The sequence below is a fragment of the Phascolarctos cinereus genome, unplaced genomic scaffold (assembly GCF_003287225.1).
Source record: "Phascolarctos cinereus isolate Bilbo 61053 unplaced genomic scaffold, phaCin_HiC Scaffold_4;HRSCAF=312, whole genome shotgun sequence".
Lineage (NCBI taxonomy): Eukaryota > Metazoa > Chordata > Mammalia > Diprotodontia > Phascolarctidae > Phascolarctos > Phascolarctos cinereus.
In genome coordinates, this window is record NW_027555847.1 from 65952651 (window position 1) to 65975144 (window position 22494).

A 22494-nucleotide genomic window follows, 5' to 3' on the forward strand; every position below is an offset into this window, starting at 1 on the left:
CTTCCAAAAATGGGAATTTACTTTCAAAGAATAGTTTATTTACCATATCAAAACCATTAATAACATGCATTTTTGAGCATGGTATAGAGAAGGAAGGAAAAGTATAGGTAAAATTTATGTAGTATATCCCACACAAAATGAAATTCAGTTTCTGCACTTTGTTTATTATCTAAATGTACAAAATGAAATTCAGTTTCTGCACTTTGTTTATTATCTAAATGTGAAGTCATGTTTATTACTAGGCCACAGGAGCAAACTCACTGTCAAACTGTTATACTATATGCCTGGAACGTCTAACAAAATTATAAAAAATATCACAGGATTGACATGATGCGCCCCTCACCCCCTTAAAATAGTTTTTAAAGTTTGTCATTTTTCTATCCTCTCCATCTTGAACCTAAAATGAAATTGGAAAACATTTTTCAGGCAAGATTAAGACAAGGTATTTCCTTTATGACAAGATTATAGATTTAGAGTTCTATGGGCCTTAAAGATCATCTACATTAGGAAACTGAGGCCCAGAGTCCTTAAGTGACTTGTCCCAAGTTGCATAGGCAGAGCCAAGATTTGAATTCAGGTCTTTGACTCAGGTCTTCTGAGTCCAGGCCTCTTTCTGTTCTACCATGTCAATTCTTCAAAATGAAATAAATGGCTGGTGTTGGTTTGCTAGTAACCAAGGAACATCTCCTCAGAATAAAAAAGGAAAAACTGGAAGAAAATCACTCACTGTCAGCGGTATGAAAAGAACCTCAATGATTTATGGCAATGGAAGACGAGAGCACATGAACAGAACAGAAGGTCTAGAAAATCCATTTTAGCGAATAGTTTCAGCTTCTACCAAACCCTTGGAAAGAAGAGCTAACAAACTGCTAAAATCTCAGGTGTCTCTTCTTTTTCCTTTCTTCTGTTCCAAAGGAGGTGTTAAGCTAATAAGCAGTAAAATAGTACAAGGTAAGACAACAACGTGGACATAAAATTTGGGCAAAGAACAGGCTAGATAATGAACCCTTGAAAAATCAAAGAGTTTATTAAATCATAAACTGTGAGCAGAAAATGATTCAAAAATTGTGGAAAACAGCCTAACTACTTGAAAATGAGACAAAATTCACAATCTTTTTAAAAAAGGATTGGATAAACCATTTTTAGAAGTCAATTTTCCACCTGCCTTTTGGAATCTATAACTTCACTTAGACAGATATGTAAATGAAAAGTATCCCTAGAGTAAAGTACTTAATATGCATTTTCACAGCTGAAGGGACCTTTAATTTCCTCCCTACTTGGCATCTTCTATTTGGTAACATTTTTGCTCCCTTTGCCTCTAGACATAGACAATCTTTTTTCAGTAACTTTTCTTACAAATAAAAAACAGATATCACCTTTGTGTACAAGTTGAACTCTCCAAAGGAAAATGGGAATTTCTAAGGGAGCAAGACAAGTGAGACAAAAAGCAATGAGGAATGAGATTAAATTAATCATATTCAATGTGTCTTTTTTAAATCAGAATTCTAGAACTGAGTCTGCAGATGAATAATCAGGGGAAAAAACTGCTCTGGTGTTAAGATCTCCAAAGAAGTAAAATATTAAAAAAGTTACAGTGTATGTCCATCTAGAAATGGAAAGATGGAATATAAGATGAACTACTAATAAAAACTTGATGGCAAATAAGACTTAGTGGGCATACCTGATACCTGGTGATCTGATTTTCAGAACTGGGATGTCAATACTGATGTAAAAATCTATATAAGAGAAATAGGAAGGAGGTAGAGGTGGAGGGGTTGTAACACACTACAATTAAAATATTTACAATACCACTGTCATGCAATATGAAAATGGAAGTGCTGGTGGGGTAATAATCTAGGGTAGGAACACAAGGAATGAACAACTACAGTTAGCATCTGATTCAGACCAGGTGATACCAAAGGAAAGCCAAAGATACTTGAATATATTAAAAATGTTCTCCCATACAAAAATTTGTTCTACAAAATGAAGAAAATAAAGAGACTTCTTTTTCAAGGGAACCCAAACCTGTGAATTCACTAGTATAAGCCACTTCTGGTGAAAAAATCCCTCCTCTATCAATGCAGACTGGCCTTTGCTCAGCAACTTCTGGCCTTAGAGAGTTGCCTGAGGAACTAAGAGTTTAAAATGACTTGTCCAGGGTCACTTAGACAGGCTGTGCCAGAAGGGAGACTTGAATTTAGGTGTGGAGGACACCAAATGCAGCTCACCATCCACTACATTATATTTGACTTTATCCTGGAGTTTAGATTTCTATTTTGAAGACATTAGAAAGCTACAAGTCACCTGAGCTGAACAGAGAGCAGGATGGTTCAATACCAAAGTACATTTAAAGAAACAGTAAGGAAAACTTAAGAAACTTAGCCGAACCTCAAATAAGGGAGATAGAAGAACCTATGAAAGAAATTAAAAAGCCGAAGGGTTACTTTGGAAAAAATACTTTATTGGAAAAGAATGGGGAGAAATGCCAATGTATATTCTTGAGCTGTGGCTCAGTATTCTGAAAAGCATGTTGTTTTCCTTCAACAGAATAATTTCCCTTTGTGCTGGTGTGTATTCTGCGCCTAACACAGTGCCCAGCACACAGAAAATACGTAAATGCTTGTAACTAAAACTTTGCTTGTGAGAATACAAAATAGAGGAAATGACTGAGAAACTAAGAAATGGTAGAAATGCTAAATAAGTTAAAAATATCCTAATGCTAAATTTTTAACTCATTCTCTTAAAAAGAAAAAACAATTTTGTTATAAGGGAAAGAGATTATCTGGAAGTGAATGTAATGTTAAAAAGGCATCATTTAAAATTTCTATATATATATGTAAGAAAAGGAAGACTTACTGAGAACTTTCAATAAAAACAAAGATTCAGAAAACAAAATTTTGTCAGCAGTAACTCAATTTAATATAGCACTTCAAAGATTACAAAGAACTTTTTCTTGACAACTACTCTGTGATGAAGGTAAGTATAGCTTATGATAAATAATGTACTGAAAAAAATATACAAAGCATGGTGCTACTATATTAAATAGCAGCAAATTAAGGAAATTACAAGCAATCAAACCAATGGAGAAACAGAAGGAATTAGAAAGAAAAGTTCAAAGGCATATAATGTTAAAAAAAAGTTCACAATGTTGATTCCTCCCTTCCCCTAGCCTCTGACTATCCCAGAACCCATCTATAACACACAAGTGATAGGAAGATCCGCTATCACCATCAAGGGGCATCCTCTTCCTTTGTTTTTCCCCTTTCCCAAGGTGCTTGAATGAGATTTATGTAAACAACTATACTTCTCTGAAAAAGATGGATAACTACAAAGCCTGCCGTCTGCCCTACTTCTACCATCTGTAGTCCCCTGGCATTGTTAGCTGACTCACTTATATAACCTGAAGAACCTAGGCCTTGCCCCACCACAGAAACCACAGGAATTAAGGTCTTTCCACCTGCCCTACAGCAGCACTTCCTTCTATGTGCCGTCTCCCCCATTTAGTGAGCAACAACTGTCACCATTCTTTCCCATTTACATCCCTAACATCTAACACAGTGCTCAGCACATACTCAGTGCTTAGCAAAGCTCACTAATTCATTTACTTAAATAGGAATGATGGGACAAGCTATGTAAAGGAAAATTCAGGCAAGATGGAGGGGAAAGAAAATTAAAGTAGACTTTGGAATGATCTAAAATAAAGAATTCAAGTCCATCTCCTATAGTGAAAAACCAACTAGAAAGAATATGTATTTCTAATTCAAGTGATAGGAATTCATTACTAGGAAGGAATGTTAATTTTGCAAGCCATCCAATCCACATCATTAAAATTACGGATTTGCTACAGAAATGTTGTCCTCAGATGATCAAATTATAATACAAGAAAGCCTTCCCAAGACAATTACATTAAATTGATTCATTACCTTGAGTTCCTGTAGCTGATCAGGCTCATAAAGTTTGGGAGACAATGCCTGAGCCAGGAAGGCATCAAGTTCCTGGCGACGCAGTATCCGTACTCCTGGCCACTGCACCATATACCTAGATTAGAGTTAAGGTGACAAGAAAAGGAATTGTTATTGACGGCAGAAATGTAAATTAAAACAATTCTAAGGTACTAACTCATACCTATTAGACTGGCTATTAGGACAGAAAAGGTAAATGACAGATGTGGGAAAAATGAGACATTAATGTACTACTGGTGGAATTGTAAAATGATTCAACCATTCTGTACAGTGATTTGGAAGTATGCCCAGAGGGCTATAAAATCATGCATACCCTTTGACCTAGCAACACCACTACTAGGTCTGTATCACAAAAGAGATAAAAAACAAAAAGGAAAAGGACCTATATGTACAACAATATTTATAGTGCCTCTTTTTTGGGGGCAAAGAATTGGAAATTGAGGGGATGCCCATCAACTGGGGAATGGCTGAACAAGCTGTGATTACAATGGATTATAATGGAATACTATTGTACTATAAGAAATCATGAGCAGGATGCTCTCAGAAAGACTGCATGGGCTGATGCAAAGTGAAATGTGCTGTGTACAAAGTAACAGTAATATTGTAAGATGATCAGCTGTGAATGACTTAGCTGTTCTCAGCAATACAACGATCCAAGACAACTCTGAAGGACTCATGATGAAAAATGCTATTCATCTTCAGAGAAAGAACTGATGATGTCTGAATGCAGATTGAAGTATGCTTTTTCAACCTTTATTTTTCTTGAGGTTTTTTTTTTTTTCCGGTTTATGTTTTCTTTCACAACATGACTATTACGGATATGTTTTGCATGACTACACATGTGTAACTTCTATCAAAATGCTTGCCTTCTCAGTGGGGGTTGAGGATGGGGGAGGGAGGAGGAAGGAAGAGAATTTGGAACTCAAAGTTTTAAAAACAAATGTTAAAAATTGTTTTTACATGTAACTGGGGAAAAATAAAAATTAAATTAAAAAGAAGAAAAGAAATTGTTATTAAACATCTAGGATAAAATTTGATTAAAAAACAAAACAAAACAAAAATAACAAAACAAAACTAGACCCAAACTTATTTTTTGAATAAATGCTGCTGAGATGATATAAGGAAGGCATATCTAGAAAGATTTCTTATTAAAACATCTCTTAAGGTGATGCTACAAATTGTCAATTATCACTTGAGTGGATGAGAATGTCTTAGGAAAATAAAAACAGCAAAAATATTTACTCAACATCAGTATCCCTGTAACTTTGGACCTTTTTTCTTCACTGTTATATGGTAGTATTCAAATTGTTAATGTGAAAAGCGAGAGCCATCAATTTATTATGAATGATGTTATTTACTTTAGAGCATAACAAAATTACAAAAGTAGACTTCAGCTTAACATAAAAAAGAACTTTAAAAATTTGATTGTTCAAGAATGGAATGGGTTGCCTTGTGAAGTGGTACCTTTCAGGACTATAAGAAATATTTTCCACGGGTGAAATAAGACTAGATGGTCTCTAAAGGTCCTTCTAAACATTTAAAATATTTACCTTGCAATGGTAGTTAGTGTAAAATTAAGATGACATATTGGCCAAGTATAGAGTGCAACCATAAACCATTTCTATTTACTGGCTACCTTTAATACCAAGCATTCCTAGCCACAGTTGGTGGTAGATGATCAGAGACTGAAACTAATTTTAGTCCAAAGTAATTAGGAAGGTAAATATATTGCAAAACACTGTATTGCTGCTAAATGCTCCCTACTGATACATAATTTACTTGTTGATTCTAAGCTCAAGGCTCTTGGACTTGGCTCTTCTCTGTCTACAGAGTTTCTAAAGTTTTTTGTTTTGTTTTAAAACTCACAGCACAGTGTTATTCTTTGCAATGAACATTCATAAGCACACTGTGGAGGTCTCAGGCACATGCATGCAATTGCATATTCACGTCCATACAATGTGTGGCATGTACAGAGATAGCATACCCTTTGAGAATCACTACCCGGGAGTGTCAAACAGAAACGAGGGCCACTAAACTGTACATGAGGAACCCTATGGACCACATATTAACTTAGAAAACCATATATTAATATTATCTGTGTTTTACTGAATTTTTAAAATTTTGTTAATATCTTTCAAATACATTTTAATCCGGTTCGGCAGCACTCAGAAATGTTGTGGGTTGCATGTGGTCCACGGGCAGTATGTTTGACAGCTCTATCCTAAACCAAGGCCAAGATTCTAGAGTCTCAGACAATCAACATTTACAAAAGGGGGTGAATTGGGTTTAGGGAAATACCAGGTTCTGGGGGCACCAACACTTATTATCTAGGCTTCCAGTATCCTAATCAGAAAGGGAGACAGCCAGCTTTTTTTGGTAGGCCATTGCCTATACAGTATGATTTAAGACAATGGTGTCAAGGTGTCAAGCTCCATAGAAAAAGGATCCCAGTGGCTGCACATTGACTTAGAAAACCACAAATTAACATTATCCATACAGTATTTATTTTGTTAAACATTCCCCACTTCCATTTTAATCTCGTTCAGGTAGTACTGGGAATTGACCTGAGTTTGACATCTCAGCTCTACATTCTCTCACTGACTTCACCAACTCCCATGGGCTCAATTACTCTCTTTCTGCAGATGACTGGACTTTTACTCAGTATCACTTACTGTTTGCAAATATTTTTGTTATCTCTCATATACACCAAACTATCTCTCCTACATACCCTGGCTCTCCATTCCCAAAGCCACTACTCTAGCTAGTTTGGGTCCTTGTCATGTCTGCCTGGACTAGTGCCACAAACTCCTGATCGGGCTCCCTGCCTCCAATCTCTTCAATTTGTTCTTCCAACAGATATCAACACAGCATTCTAAAAGCTTAAGTCTGACCACGTCATTCCTAAGAAAATCCAAGTAGTTCTCTATTGCTGCTATGATAAAACACAAACTCCTTCGCCTCTTAAAGCTCTTCAGAATATGGTCCCAACTTACATTTTCAAATTATTACATGTCATATTTCTCTCACATGTTTTACATTACAGGCAAACTGGCTAATTTTACCAAGCATTTATTCAATGCCTATGTTCCAGGAACTGCAGATTAATTCCAAGAAAAGAATAATATTTGCCCTTAGGGAGTTTACATTGTGTTGGAAGAAGATAAGGAAATAGTATCTATAAAGAAAATTCAATACAAAACTATTTCTGGTGGTAGAGCACTGGCATTGGGAGAATGGGGGTGGGGGGGAAGTGAAGAGAGGGAAATCAGGATAATGATTCTGTTGCAGATGACACCTGCTCTGAGTTTCCAAGGAAGCTAAGGATTATATGAAGTAGAGGTAAAGAGGATCCCTCATTCATTCCAGGAATGGCAGACAGACTACACAAAGGTACAGAGATTAGAGAAGGAATGTTGTGTATGGGGCATAGGAAACAGATCAGTTTGGTCAGAATAATGTGAAATAAATATGAAAACACAGGCCAGGGTTAGATTTGTAAAAGACTTTAAAAGTCTGACAGGAATTCACAGTTTATGCTAGAGACAGTAAAAACCACTGGAGTTTCTTGAAGGGGTAACATGGTAAGGCCCAAGTTTTAAAACCATCACTGGCCAATTTGTAGAATGTATCAGAGTAGGGAGAGAATGGAAGCAGAGAGACTACTTAGGAAGTTATTTCAGAAGCACAGGAGAGAGGTAGTGAGAGCTTGCACTAGGGATAGTAGCTGTGAGTAAGCAATGTAAAAGATTCTGTGGAGGCAGAATCAGCAAGGATTGGCAATAGTGACTGGAGGTCTCAGAGTTGAGGATAACACTAAGGTTGTGACTGAATGTAGGTGATGAGAAAGGTAGAAATATCCAAAAGGAAAAGACAGGATTTCTGTTTTGGTCATGCTGAGTCAAAGTGCTTAAGAAGATTCATTTGGAAGTGTCCAGTGGGTGGGTGGTGATATGGTACTAGAGTTCAGCAGAGAATAGGATAGGATAAAAGATTTGGTGATCATCTATATAGAGGTGGATTATTAAACACATAGGAACTGATGAAATCACAAAAAGCAAGTGCAGAAAGAGAAGAAAAGCAAGCCCAGGCTAGAGCCCATAAGGAGGGAGTGGGACACAGACAGTAATTCAACAAAGGAGACAGAAGGAGTAGCCAAATATGGAGGAAGACAACCAGGTTAGAAGTGCCATAAAAATTAAAGAGGGAGAGAAGGAAGTTACCAGGGTTAAATATTTCAGAGAAATAAAGAAGAATAAGGCCTGAGAAATAACCTTTGAACACAACACTCTATGTACTACTGCCACTGTGCCTGGAACATACTCTCTCTTTGCTTCTTAGAATCTCTGGCACCCTTTAAGGCTTAGGTCAAACACTACTTACTACATAAGACCTTTCCTGATACCCCAGGTACTACAGCCATTCCTCAAAGTACCTGCATTTGTTTTTAATATGCTTTTGTGTTTACTAACATGTGTAAGTATTAGAGACAGCTAGATAGCACAATGGTAAGCACAGGGTCTGGAATCAAGAGGATGAGTTCAAATCTGGCCTCAGACATTTCCTAGCTGTGTGACCCTGGGGAAATCACTTGACCCTGTTTGCCTCAGTTTCCTTAGCTGTAAAAGAAGCTGGAGAAGAAAATGGCAAACCACTCCAGGATCTTTGCTAAGAAAACTCCCAATGGGGTCACGAAGAGTCAGAGATGACTGAAAGGACTGAACAACGACAACAACAACAAGAAGTAAGTATTGCTTCCCCTAACAAAATACAAGCTGCTGGAGGGCAGAAAATGCTGGTGTTATATCTGTATCTCCAATTTTAACAGGTGTTACTTGATTAACTGATCTCTACTCCTTTCTTTTATATAAACTGAAAGGTAATTATATCATCATTTTTGGTTATCAAAATTAACAAGCATTTATTAAGTATCATGCTATGTACTGGGGTGAATAAAAAAGGAAAAGCATTACATCAGGAAGTTTCCAATAGTCCTTGCCAATTCTGAAAACAGTTTCTAATTTCTGAATTGTTGTGTATATTTCTCTTTCTTTTTTTTCCCTAAATTTTCACATTAGTCATGTTGTAAAGAAGTACTGGAACCAGTAGGAGGAACCATGAGAAAGATGAAACAAATCAAAACAACAAAAGAAAAAAAAGAGATGAAATAGTATGCTTCAATCGCATTCAGACTCCATAGTTCCTTCTTTGGATGTGGATAGCATTTTCCATCATGAGATTTTTGGAGATGTCTTAGATTCTTGCATTGCTGAGAAGGGCTAAGTCTATCAGTCATTGCACAACGTGGCTGCTGACTGTGTACAATGTTCTCCTGGTTCTGCTCACTTCACTCAGCAGTGGAGTTCAAATAAGTCTTCCCAGGTTTTTCTAAAGTCCACTTGCTCATCATTTCTGATAGCACAATAGTATTCCATTACATTCACATACCACAACTTGTTCAGCCATTCCCCAACTGATGGGCATCCCCTCAATTTCCAATTCTTTGCCAGCACAAAAAGAGCTGCTATAAATATTTTTGTACATGTGGTTCCTTTTCCCATTTTTAGGATGTCTTTGGGATACAGCCCTAGAAGTGCTATTGCTGGGTCAAAGGGTATGCACAGTTTTATAGCCCTTTGGGCACAGTTCCAAATTGCTTTCCTGAATGGTTGGATCAGTTTACAACTCCACCAACAATATATTAATGTTCCAATTTTCCCACATCTCCAATATTTATCATTTTCCTGTACTGTCATATTAGGTGTGATATGGTACCTCAGAGTTGTTTTGATTTGCATCTAAAGCAATACTGATTTTAGAGCATTTTTCCATATTACCACAGATAGCTTTAATTTCTTCATCTGAAAACTGCCTATTTATATCCTTTGACCATTCATCAAGTGGGGAATGACTTGTATTCTTATAAATTTAACTCAGTTCTCTATATATTTTAGTGTGTATATTTCTTAACCTTCCTCCATACTTTAGGAAAAACAAGATACCTGCATAATTTATCACCAGAATGGAGGCCAACTACCAGTAAGAGAACAGTAAGTACTTTTTGTGTGCCGAGGTGACTATCTAAAAACAATCATTTTTGCTTTTTGTAGAAATGTACTTCATGTTAAAAAACTTGTCAGCAGCTTCTAATACATGTTAAGAGTGAGAAAAACTAGGAGAGCGTTCACCACCATGTTTTACAGCTGGTGTGCTAAAGATCATCATCTAGTACAATCCCCCATTTACTTTTGTAAATTTTATTTTTAGTTCTGAATTCTCTCCCTTATACTTCTTCCTCCAACAGCCGTTGAGAAAGCAGGAAAAACAAAATCTACTACATATATAATGAAAATTCCTGCATTAGCCACATCGAATAAAAATGCTCCAATCTGTACTTTGAGTCCAACATCTCACTACTATCTGGAGGTGGAGAGCATGTTATATCATGAGTCTTCCGGAACTGGGGTTGGTCTACATTGTTTGTCTTTATCATATTGTTGTTACTGCATACAATGTTGTACTGGTTCTGCTCATCTCACTTTGCATCAGTCCATATGAGTCTTTTCAGATTTCTCTGAAACCATTTCCTTCACCATTTCTTATAGCACAACACTACTCTACCATACTCATTGATGTTAATAACCTCTAGCCATCCCCAGTCAACAATAAGAGCTGTTAAAAATAGTTTTGCATAAATAGGGTCTTTTCCTCTTATTTGATCTCTCTGAAGTATCAGTTTAATGACTTTAAGGACATGTTTCCAAATTGCTTTCCAGAATGGCTGGATCAATACACAGCTCTACCAACAGTGGGCTGATGTACTTGTTTTCCCATAGTTCCTTTAGCATTTGTTATTTTCCCTTAGTGTCAACTTTGCCAATCTAAATGGTGTGAGATGGTATCTCAGAGTTTTTTTTAATGTGCATTTATCTAACTGTTAGTGATTTAGATAATTGTATCTTATTGCTATTTAAAGTTTGGATTACTTCCTCTGAAAACTACGTGTTCCTATCCTTTGACCACATATCAACTGGGGATTGGCTCTTTTTTAAGCTTAACTCACTTCTCTATATATTTCAGAAATGAGACCTTTATCGAGAAAACCTGCTACAAAGATTATTTCCCCAATTTCCTGCTTCTCTTCTCATTCTAGTTGCCATTGGTTCTGGTTGTTCAAAAGCTTTTCAATGTTATGTACTCAAAACTGCCCATTTTACCTTGTAGGAAACCTTTTGTCTTTTGTTTGGTTATGAACTCTACCCCTAACTACAGATCTCACAAGTAATTTCTTCCTTGGGTCTTCAATCCGTCTACGATCTCAGCCTGTGTGTCTCTCAAGGACTTATCTTTGGGAGCTAGGTACATGGCATAAGACGCTGGTATGGCTAGCATTTTGCCAGATTGCTTTCTGGTTTTCCATAAAGAATTTGGCAAATAGAGGTTTTACTTCAACAGATGTGGGACCTTAGGGTTTATAAAACAGCAGTTATTTTTATGTGCTCCTGGATGTTATATACCCAATCTTGTTAACTGATTAACTTATCTATTTCTTATCAACTCCAATTTTTTCCCCCTGGCTCTATCAAGTAATTCTTTCCTAGTTTAATTGTAATAACACAGTAAATAAATTTAGGTAGTATCATTGCCATTGTTATATTAGGTTGGCTGACTCATGAGCGATTATTAGTATTTCTCCAATTATTTAATGCCTTTGTGTGTGTAGAGTTTTTCTAATTGTGTTTCTATAGTGCCTGTGTGTCTTTAAAAGTAAACTCTCAAGTATTTTATGTCTCTAGTTATTTTAAATGGAATTTCTAGTTCAATCTCTTCTTACTAGATTTTGCTGATAATATGTCAAAATGCAGATGATTTGCACGAATTTATTTTATAACCTGCAACTCTCCTGGTTACTTTGAATGGATTTTTTCCAAGAGTTCAAGAAAATCATAATATGGCCTGTGAAAATGATATTTTTATTTCCTCTTTGCCTATGTTTACTCCTTCAATTTTATTTTATTGTCTTCTTCCTTGACTTAACATTGCTAAAACTATATTGAATAGTAATGGACACCCTTGCTTTACCCCTGATCTTGATCTTACTGGAAAGTATTCTAACTCAAACCCATTACAGATATCTTTGGCTATTGCTTTAGATAGATACTACTTGTTATTTTATAGAAAATTCTGTTAATTTCTTTGCATTGTAATGCTTAAACAGGAATAGTTAGGGCAGCTAGGTGATGTAGTAGATAAAGCACTGGGTTTGGAATCAGGAAGACTCATCATCTTCATAAGTCCAAATCCCGGCCTGGGAACTTAGTAGCTGTGTGACCCTCTGCAAGTTACTTAATCCTGTTTACCTCAGTTCCTTATTTGCAAAATGAGCTGGAGAAGGAAATGGCAAACCACTCCAGTATCTTTACCAAGAGAACCCCAAATGCAGTCATAAAGAGTTGGATATGACTTAAAAAATGACTGAACAACAACACAGGAATAAGAGTTGTATCTTGTCAAAAGATTTTTCTGCATCTATTGAAATAATCTTATGGCTTTTAAAAATTAACATGGCCAATTACATTTATAACTTTCCTAATATTTATTTTCCTAAGATGGAATTATGCAAGTATTTTACTTCTTTCCTAGTCTGTTAATTTGGGCAATTTACATGTTTGTAAATATTCATTTACAGTACCAGTCTTATTAGCAATATAGTTGGGCAAAACAGCCATTTATTTCTTCATTGGTTAATATACCTTTTTCATTTCTGAAGCTGGCAATTTTTCTTTCTTTTTAAAAATCAAGTTAGGTAATGGCTTACCTATTTTATTGCTTTGAGTTTTTTAAGCTGCTACAATTATTAATTCAAAGGGTTTATTGCTTTCAATTTTGTTAATTTCTTCTTTGATTTTTAGTATTTCTATTTTGGTGTTTAGTTGTGGATTTTTAATTTGTTGGTTTTCTTTTTAGTTGTGTAACTATTTCATTTATCTGTTCTTTCCTCTCTTTTAATCATGACACTGTTCATAGATAAAAATTTTCCTTTAAGTACTGCTTTGGCTATATCCCCCAAATTTTGGTATGGCTGCCATTATCCACTGGAATTGTGGGTGGATATTTCTAATATCCAGGCACTGGGCCTGGAATCAGGAAAACCCAAGTTCAATTTCTCCCATAGACTCTTAATAGGTATATGAGTCTGGGCAAATGACTTAACCTCTGCTTGGCTCTTTTTCTTCAGCTATGAAATGGAGATCATAATAACAACTACCTCCTACAATTGTTGTGGGAAATCAAATGAGAAAATTATAAATTCTGTAGATTTGTAAAACACTTAGCCCAGGGCCTCATACATAGTATGCATTATATAAACAATTATTCTCTTCTCCCAATCTTTATAGAAATTATCACATCTATGATTTGTTCTCTGACCCACCACTTTAGAATAAAGTTATTTCATTTTTAATACTTGCTCCCAGGGCCTTTAATATAATTTTTACTGTATTATGGTCAGTAAAAGATGCATTTAATATTTGTCTTTGTACATTTGTTTGATATTTTTATGTCTTATGGTCAATTTTTATAAAGCTATCATATGCAGCTAAGCATATTCCTTTTTGTTCTCATTCAATATAATCTAGAAATCTACCATATCTAACTTTTCTAAAATTCCATTCAGGTCCATCGTTTTGCTTTTCTTTTTTGGTGATATTTAGTTTTACTATTTCCCTCCGTTAACTCATTTGACTTTTCCTTTAAGAATTTAGATGCTATGTATTTTGATGCATATGTTTAGTACTGATATTAATTCAGTGTCTATGGTACCATTTGTCAAAATATAGTTTCCCTCTTTATCAATCGTAATTAGTGCTACTGTTTTTTCCGGCAGCTTGATTGTTATCCCTACTTTTTTTTTTTTTAATAAGGCAACTGGGGTTAAGTGACTTGCCCAAGGTCACACAGCTAGTAACTGTCAAGTGTTTGGTCTGAGGCCACATTTGAACTCAGGTCCTCCTGACTTCAGGGCCGGTGCTTTATCCACTGTTCCACCTAGCTGCCCCTACCCCTACTTTTTTAGCTTCAGTTGCAGCATAAAAGATTCTGCTCCAATCATCTTCCTCATAAACAACTTATTGTTTTGATTCTAGTTTCTAATACATTTTGCTAACCTCTTCTGTTTTATGAGTGAATTCATGACATTCATCTTCAGTTATGACTGCTAAATAATTATTTCTCTCCATCCTATTTTCTAATTCTTTGTTTTTCTCCCAACCCCTCTTTTTTTTTTGTTTTGCTGCTGACTAATCTCTCCCTTAATCTATTCTCTCTTTTATTCTTTCTCTTTCTTTAGTCCCTTTCCCTCTTCATTCCCTGTTAGATAAAATGTAGCCTTTGCCCAACTGTGTATACCTGTACTCTTCTCTCCTTTGACTAATTCAGATGAGACTGAGGTCAAAGTGTCACTCAATCTCTACCTCCCACTCCCTTCTCTCTGTGAGAACTTTACTTGCACATCCCATTTGTGAGATGATTTCCCCCATTCTTTCCCCCCTTCCCCTCAGTCCCAGTGTATGTAGTCCTCTTCCCCATTCTTTCAGTTATTCTTTTAAGATCATCAAAACAACAGAATCATCAATGACCCCTTGCTGAGAGAGTTCTGAAGGGCTACATACACCATATCCCCACATCAGAATACAGTTCAACCCTGTTTAGTCCGTTACGAATGCTCACATATGTTTATCTATTCATGCTTCTCTTAACTCCTATGTTTATATGTCAAATTTTCTACTCGGTTATGATTTTCATCAAGAATGCTTAGAAGAATTCTATTTCATTGAAGGTCTATTTTTTCCCCCTGTACTCAATTTTGTTAGGTAAGTTATACTTGCTTGTAAGTCTAGAACTTTTGCCTTCTGGAGTATCATATACCAAGTTCTGTATGCCTTTAAAGTTGTGATCATTAAAACACATATAGTCCCAACTGCGACTCCTTGGTAATTGAATCTTTTCTTCCTTGCTGCTTTTAGCATTTTCCCTCCTTTTATATGGGAGCTCTGCATTTTGGCTATGATATTCCTGTGAATTTTCATTTTGGAATTTCTTTTAGGGGATGACTGGTGGATTCTTTCAACTTCTGCCTTGCCCTCTGTTCAAACAGATCTCAGCAATTTCTTTAATGATTTCTTGAAACGTCTAGACTTTTTTTTTGGTCAATGACTTCCAGGTAGTCCAACAATTCTTAAATTACTTCTCCTTGATCTGTTTTCCAAGTCAGTTGTTTTAACTCTGAGATACTTTATATATTCTATTTTTTTCAGTTGTTTGTCTTTGAATAATTCTTGATATCTCCTGTAGTCATTTACTTCTATTTGGTTAGTTCTAATTTTCAAGGTGCTATTTTCTTGAATAAGTCTTTGTACCTCTTGCTTTCAGCTGTTAATTCTCTTTTCACACCTTTCTTCCATAGCTCTCATTTCTTTTCCCATTTTTTCCACTACCATTCTCATATAATTTTAAAAATCAATTTTGCTTTTAAAAAAATTCTCTTCCATGAATTCCTGATGGACTTGTGTCCAAGCTGTATTTTTTCTTCAAGGCTTTGCTTGTAGATGTTTTCAAGTCATTTTCTTCTTCTTGAGTCTGTGCCTTGACCTTCACTATTGTGGTAATATCTCTTTATGGCAGGATTTCTTATTTGTTCCATTTTCCAATCTACTTCTTGACTTTGGACTTTGTTAGTGCTGGGCTCTGCACATTTCTGGGGAGAATGTCTGGCCTGAGCTTGTCTTTTTATGTAATTCTGGGGCTTTCACAGCTTAGGCTGGGGCCAGTCACACCTGACTGCAAAGTGACAGGATCTGGGGCAAAGACTGTTTACTGTCCTACTCTGAGCTCTGCAAGTTTCTGATACAGGTTTGGGTCTGTTGGTTTGTCCCTGGCTGGAAGTTTCAGTAGAGCACTGACTGATTCAGCCACCAGCAGCCCACAGAGAGGTTCTGTAGATCCACAGCAACTGAACTGCTGGCTCCTCTTTGGACCAGGATTCTTCCTTTGCTTATTACACTGCAGGCTTCCAAGCTGGGCTGAAAGCTAGAACTGAATCCCTGGCTCTACTCCTGGGATCACTGCCACATAGCTACTCTGCTTCTGAACTTATTCTTTCCTCAGTATATAGTCAGGGCCTGCTAGCTACTGCTCCTCTCCATCACCCTCACAGGCAAATCTCTCCTCAGAACAACCTAAAATTGGGTAATAAGGAACAAAGTGTGATATAACACCCATTTTTATACCTTGCACTAAGTTCAGGGATCCTTTTGGAACTTTTCCCACGCCATGCTTCTGTTAGCTCTCTTTTCCAACATCCCAAGATGCTGGGAATGTTCCACATGTAGTAAGGTCCTAGCCAGATACTATCTACCATGTTCTAAGACCATCTTGGGAGAGAAAAATTACTCATAGTGACTTTTTCTTAGATTTCCCAATCAGAATTTGGTCTGGTGTGTTTTCTAGGTCTTTGTAGAGGATGAACTAGGCTGTAATACTTCTTGCTACTCCACCACCATAACTTTCTCTCCAGTTCCATTTTCCACATGAAGAATTGATATATAGAGAACGACCTACCCAAGGTCACATCAGACAATAAGAAGTGGGACTAAGATTTGAACCCATGTCTTTGATGTCAAATCCAATGTTATTTCCACCAGTCTCTAATGCTACAATATACCAGTGTTCACCTAGACATTGGTGCACTGGGAGACTGTCTACTACGAATGTCCTCTGAAATGATCATTAGCTCTCCGGCCTTTTACTTCCTAACTTCCCAGGCCACCCAAAAAGTCATTTTTAAACATGATTTCTGGCATATAGCTTTTCCATTTTTAATTTCAAACCAGTTTATTTCCCAGGGAATTCTGAAAATTCTGTGTATGTATGGAAGAATACTTTTTAGAAATCAACTTACAATCTCAGAATTATCTAGAAATTTTTTTTTCTTAAAAGCATCAATACTTTTCAACCATTAGATTCAAACTGTATACATATATTTGATACATCTCAATCCTTTGTTCCTTAGATTCTATTAACCCTTAATGCCCTCTCTGAAATGACTTCCAATAATACTTTCCCCACCATTGCTAAGGCCCTTATATGCTAATTTGGGTCTTCTTAATCCTCATTCTGGATTAATGCAATACCTTGCTAACTGACATTTCTGCCTCCCATCTCGCTCCCATACAATTCATCTTCCATTACTTTGTCACATAAATTTTTTCTAAAATGACTAATAATCACCACTGAACACTTCTGAACCAAGGCTAGGGCATCTCTGCAAAAATCACATAAAAAAAACTAACTTATTTATTTCCTAAATGGTCAACTAATTCTCTGGTAGTATCAAAACAACATCAGAATTAAGATGAAAATATACTATTGCAGACTAGACTAAAAGCGTACTTCAATCTTTCATTTTGGTGTAGAGATAACTCTAGATTCTTGAAGGCTCTGCTAAGTGTGAGCTCTGTTAAATCCTACCAAGTAGGAAAGGTTCTCAGTATGGGCCAGCAATGGACTCTGTATCTTGTTATACAAAGAACAGATTAGCTAAGTCTGGAGAAGCTCATGACCTGAAAAGGCTGACCACCAAGATATGAAGTAGACTTTTAAAAAATGATAGTTCAGAAAGTATCCACACTGTTGAAGACAGATTTTTTTTTCAAGTACTGAAAAAGTCTTAGATTAGAACCCCTTGGAGAGCAAGGACTATCTTATTTATCTTTATCTTTATATTTCAATTTCTATCAGTGTCTACTATAATGCTTAACACAGAGTAGGTGCCTAGTAAATACTGAAAGATTAACAGTAACATTTCAACAAATCAGATTTATTTTTGCCGTATTTTAAAGAGGAAAAGCACACTGAATGAAAATTGTATCAGTAACTTTAGCTCCCAAAACTGTATGAGAATATGGTCAATGAATCAACAAATATTTATGAAGCTCTCATTATATGCTAGGCCCTGTGCTAATCTACATTTTTAGTACTGAAAATACTTTGCAGCAAGGACAGAATGACCCTACAAAGACCCTCAACCACAAGTCTTTAAAGAATGATTCAGCTATGTTCAAAATATAATACCGAAGGCAGCAAAATAAATTGATATATTTCATAACAATCCGTTAAAATTAACTTGAAAAAGAATAGTCACATGTTACCTTCAGATTCATTTCCCACTGACTCCTGAACATTCTTGAAAGCTGGTCTTCATTTCCACTGCTCTGCTCCACACTACAGTAACCAAATACCAAATCCAACAATCTTTTCTCACCTAGTACTCTCCTTGCCATTTCTGTAGCATCTGACACTACTAAACAACCCCTGAAAGCCTCCTTCCTGGGTTTTTGTGACACCATACAGCTTGCTGAATCCTCCTTTTTTTTTTTTACCCTTTTTAAAACCTATATATTAGACAATTCCCCAAGGCTTGGTCTTATATTTAACCCCAAATGTTCCTTCTTATGTCTTACTCTAGAGTGATTTAATCCATTAACAATGTTCCAACTATTACTTCATGTCAATTTCTCTTAAATCTTTAGTAAGAGTTTATCTACTGAGCTACAGACATATTTCCAAGCAGATATCTCAACATCATCAGTTCACATATCTAAAACCGAAATCATGTAATCTCTAAACCTTCTCTTGCCTTATCCTTTTCTTTTCAAGTTATCTTCATTCTTCCTGTTTTTCAGTTATATTTGACTTCTCTTTTCCCTTGCTCTTAACATCTAGGCAATCCTCAAATACCGTTAATGTTACCATTACAATCTATTGCATGTTAACCTTTTTTCCATTTCTACTTCCAACATGGTAATCTCACCTGCAATTCATCCTATATCTCTGATATATTAACCTTAAATAAGAGCTCCAATCATATCACAACTCTCATATTTTCAGTTGCTCTCTACTCTACTGATAGCTTAGTAAATCCTAAAGTCTATGGCTTGGTTGACATACTAAGCTTTCAACTTACTTTTTCATTCTCATCTACCATTATTCCCCCATATCATCAAAGGATCTAGGTAAAGTGATCACACAAAACATCATCTACTTTTCCAGGTCCATTTCTTTTCCCCTACTTAGAAATCCAATTACCCTCATCTGCTGAAATTTTATTTCACTCTCCCAGGATCTAATTCAAACAGTATTTCCTCCATGATGCTTCCTTTTGTCTGCCCTTTTGCCCTGCCAGTCAAAAGCTGGAAATGCTTCCTCTTCCTCTGAAATCTTACAGGCACAGTTGTACAGCTCTAGAATTGTTAAGATGGGACAGACTTCATCTCACAGATAAGGATTCCAAGATCCAGAAAAGTCAGGAGCCTTGCTCCGCTACACAGTTGATAAACAACAAAGTCCAAGGCAGGACCTAAGTCTTCTGCCTCTGAATTCCACCAATGTTTATTAAGCATTTACTACATGCAGGATACTCTGTGAGGTACTAGGGACACTAAAAAATAGTCCCTGTCCTCTCAGAACTTACACAGATTCATGCAAAAGCCTCTCTAATTATGACAAGGCAAAATGCAAAAAGGATTTAAAAAAAATCTTCAGTACTTAGGATTATAGATGTGAAGCTATAAGTTTTATTTTCTATCATATGTGTATCTGTATAGGAGTTGTTTTTCTAGCTAGACTGTAAGCTTATGTCAATTCATTTCAACTGAACAAAAATTTTCACCTATGTGAAAGACAGTTTTCAAGGCTATGAAGACGAAAAATGACAGTCACAGGTTTATAGATTTAGACCTAGAAAAGAGCATGAACACCTCACATTTTGTAGTTAAGGCTCAGGGGTAACAAATTACTTATTTGCTCAGGGTCACAGAGATATTAAAAGGCAGAGCCACCCAGGCTCTAAGATCAGTGCTTGTTCCATTAGTTCAAGAAGCATCAAGGAAGTCTGTTGTTTAAATAAGAGGGACAGGACACGGATAACACAAGGGAGAATATGGCAAGGGCAAAAGACCTGGCAAAATACTAGGAAATGTGGAGGGTCACGTTTTGCCCTTTACCAGGGTTAAGGGAGAAAGGGCCAATGAAGGTTTCATATGGAAATTAGTCTCAAAGAGAGCTAGAGAAGGTAGAGGAAATTTTGCTATTAGGGCCCAGCATATATAGTATATCTCTTATACATAGTAGGTACCGCAAAGTTTGTTCAATGAATGAAAATAGCATTCTCTCAGGTTCCTGGTTTATTTAAGTTTTACTTTAGTGTTAATTCACATTTAACTTAACTGTGATAAAATGAGTGATAAATACTAACCGTAATACACAGCAGAGCACCATAAGGTGAGTGGGCACATTAGTTGGATTGAGCATTGCTGGTGTATCTGATCTCATACAGGCCAAAAATGCTCTCATTCTTCTATTCTTATCTTCTACTGCTTTCCCCAGCCACAGTTTCTTCAGGTTAGGACAGGTCCACTCCCTGAATGCAAGTGCTTCCACCAGTTCCGGTGTTTGGGGAGATTTTCCTTTGTAAGCAGCCCATTCTTTAATTATCACTGGCGAAACTGAGGAAAGAAAAAAATATAGAAAAGCCTCTTATAGTGTCCATTTTGTGTACTTTAAATCCTAGCACACAAAAAGCACATTAATTATTCTTAGACACTTTAAATCCTATTAGTGACAGGAAAACCAAGTTCTAAAAGAAATTTGAGCACTTTTTTTTTGCATCTTGAATATTATGCAATTCAAATAAATCACCTAGAGTATACTGGCAGAGACATATACACTGAACAGTTAAAGGAGACACAAATTCCTTTTCAATGAAATTATAAAACTATTTCTCCTCCAAAGACCTGCTAATGACAAGAAACATCCAAACTGACTTCTTGGTTTAATTACTTTTACCTATCAACAAGTTGATAATAGCATTTTATTTACTTCAGTTTATAAAGCACTGCAAAATCACCACACCCATGAGGAAAAGCTATTATTAATTTACAAGGTTTAATTTATCTCTTTTTATATAGATGCTATCTCTTTGTATAGTCCAATTTCCTTCCATTCCCCTTTTATAAAACTAAGGGCCTCTAAGTTTACAGATATATAATTATTATTGTCCCATTTTAAAGACTGGCAAGTAATAATTGAGCAACTGGCTCAAAACCATGTAAGAGTCCAAATAGGTATAAAACTCAAGAATCTGAAATTATAAACCAAATAGGAACAAATTAAGATGAATTAATTTAAACATACGAAATAAATGACATTTTAAAAGTTTTTTACTTCAAAAAGTAAAAGGTTTTATGTTGACATAAAACAAAAACAAAAGCTATATACCCACAAAATTTTTTAAGTGGGGGGAAAATATTAACAGCAATAAATAACTCATATAAAAACCATACACACACACATTTCCCAGCTTCCAAATTATGCACAGACCTACATTAGGCAAATTACAGTACAATTAATCCATATCACCCAGAAGCAAATTAAATCCTCACAACTTGTGTTAATTTAAACATGTATTAAAAATATCACCAAAAACCGCAACAGAAAATAATGAGCAACTCATTTGAGTTGTACAAACAGCAAGGAGACTTTTGAGGCTAACACAGACCAGGCCAATATAAAAAAAGTACTAGAGTTGGCCATTATATATTAATGAACATAACATCTCAAGCTGAAGAGAAAACATAGCATATAGTAGTCACTTAATAAAATACTTGACTGGCTCATACTATAAATTCTAATTTTAGCATTAATACATCCTATCAAAGTAATAACCACAATCCTGTGTTGGGTATTTCCTAAAGCAAGGCCCACTATATTAACAGGTGAACTATATCAAAACAGCATTCTGAAGCATTAAGACTTGGTAAAGGAAGTAACCAATGAATGACTGCTCAATTACTATTTTAAGTACAGATGCACAACACTATAATCATTCATAAAATTCAGGGCAGAAGAGTTAGATCTGACACCAAAATATGTCACCAGCAGAAAAAATGAAAATACATGCAAATCTTTAAGGCAGGCTTTTCCAAAGGTTTAAGTAACTACAGTAACAGTCATATGAATACATAGTAAGAATGATATAGCCTAATTTTTTGTCATTCCATTTTCTGATGATTAAACAACATTAGCTGTCATTTCATTTAAAATTGACCTTTTTAAAGACCATACCAGATACAACACAAAAAAATATTTTAGTCTTTTGCTACTGTTATCATGTGAAAAGTTTCTTTTACCTTTTGAAAATTCTGAATACAGTAACTTAAGAAACTGTTAATTCAAGTGTAAAGGGTTTGTGATCTATGTCAGTATAGGGAGTAATTATATTGATAAAATAATGGATCTTTGAGATATACAAGTATTTACGTTTTGGAAAGATTTTGAAAGAAAAATTTTAGACATTTCACATTATTTTGTCAGTATGTGTGAATGTCTGTACATATATATATAGAGGTACACTTTAGGCATTATCAATATTCAGAAGAGCCACTTACAAAATTAGAAAAAAAAATACACAACTTGTTCC

The 22494-nt window shown here is 35.7% G+C and overlaps 1 protein-coding gene across 4 annotated transcripts in view; it reads right to left on the reverse strand.

Moving 5' to 3' along the window:
* The window catches only part of FAM120A (family with sequence similarity 120 member A), a 153209-nt gene that overhangs the window by 25394 nt on the left and 105321 nt on the right, over positions 1 to 22494 (reverse strand). For all 4 annotated transcript variants that reach the window (XM_020981270.2, XM_020981268.2, XM_020981269.2 and 1 more), the window contains 2 exons: positions 20272 to 20521; positions 3924 to 4038 (listed from right to left, as the gene is read on the reverse strand). In XM_020981270.2, coding sequence (XP_020836929.1) covers positions 3924 to 4038; positions 20272 to 20521 — 365 coding nt within the window. The remainder of the gene's footprint in view (positions 1 to 3923; positions 4039 to 20271; positions 20522 to 22494) is intronic.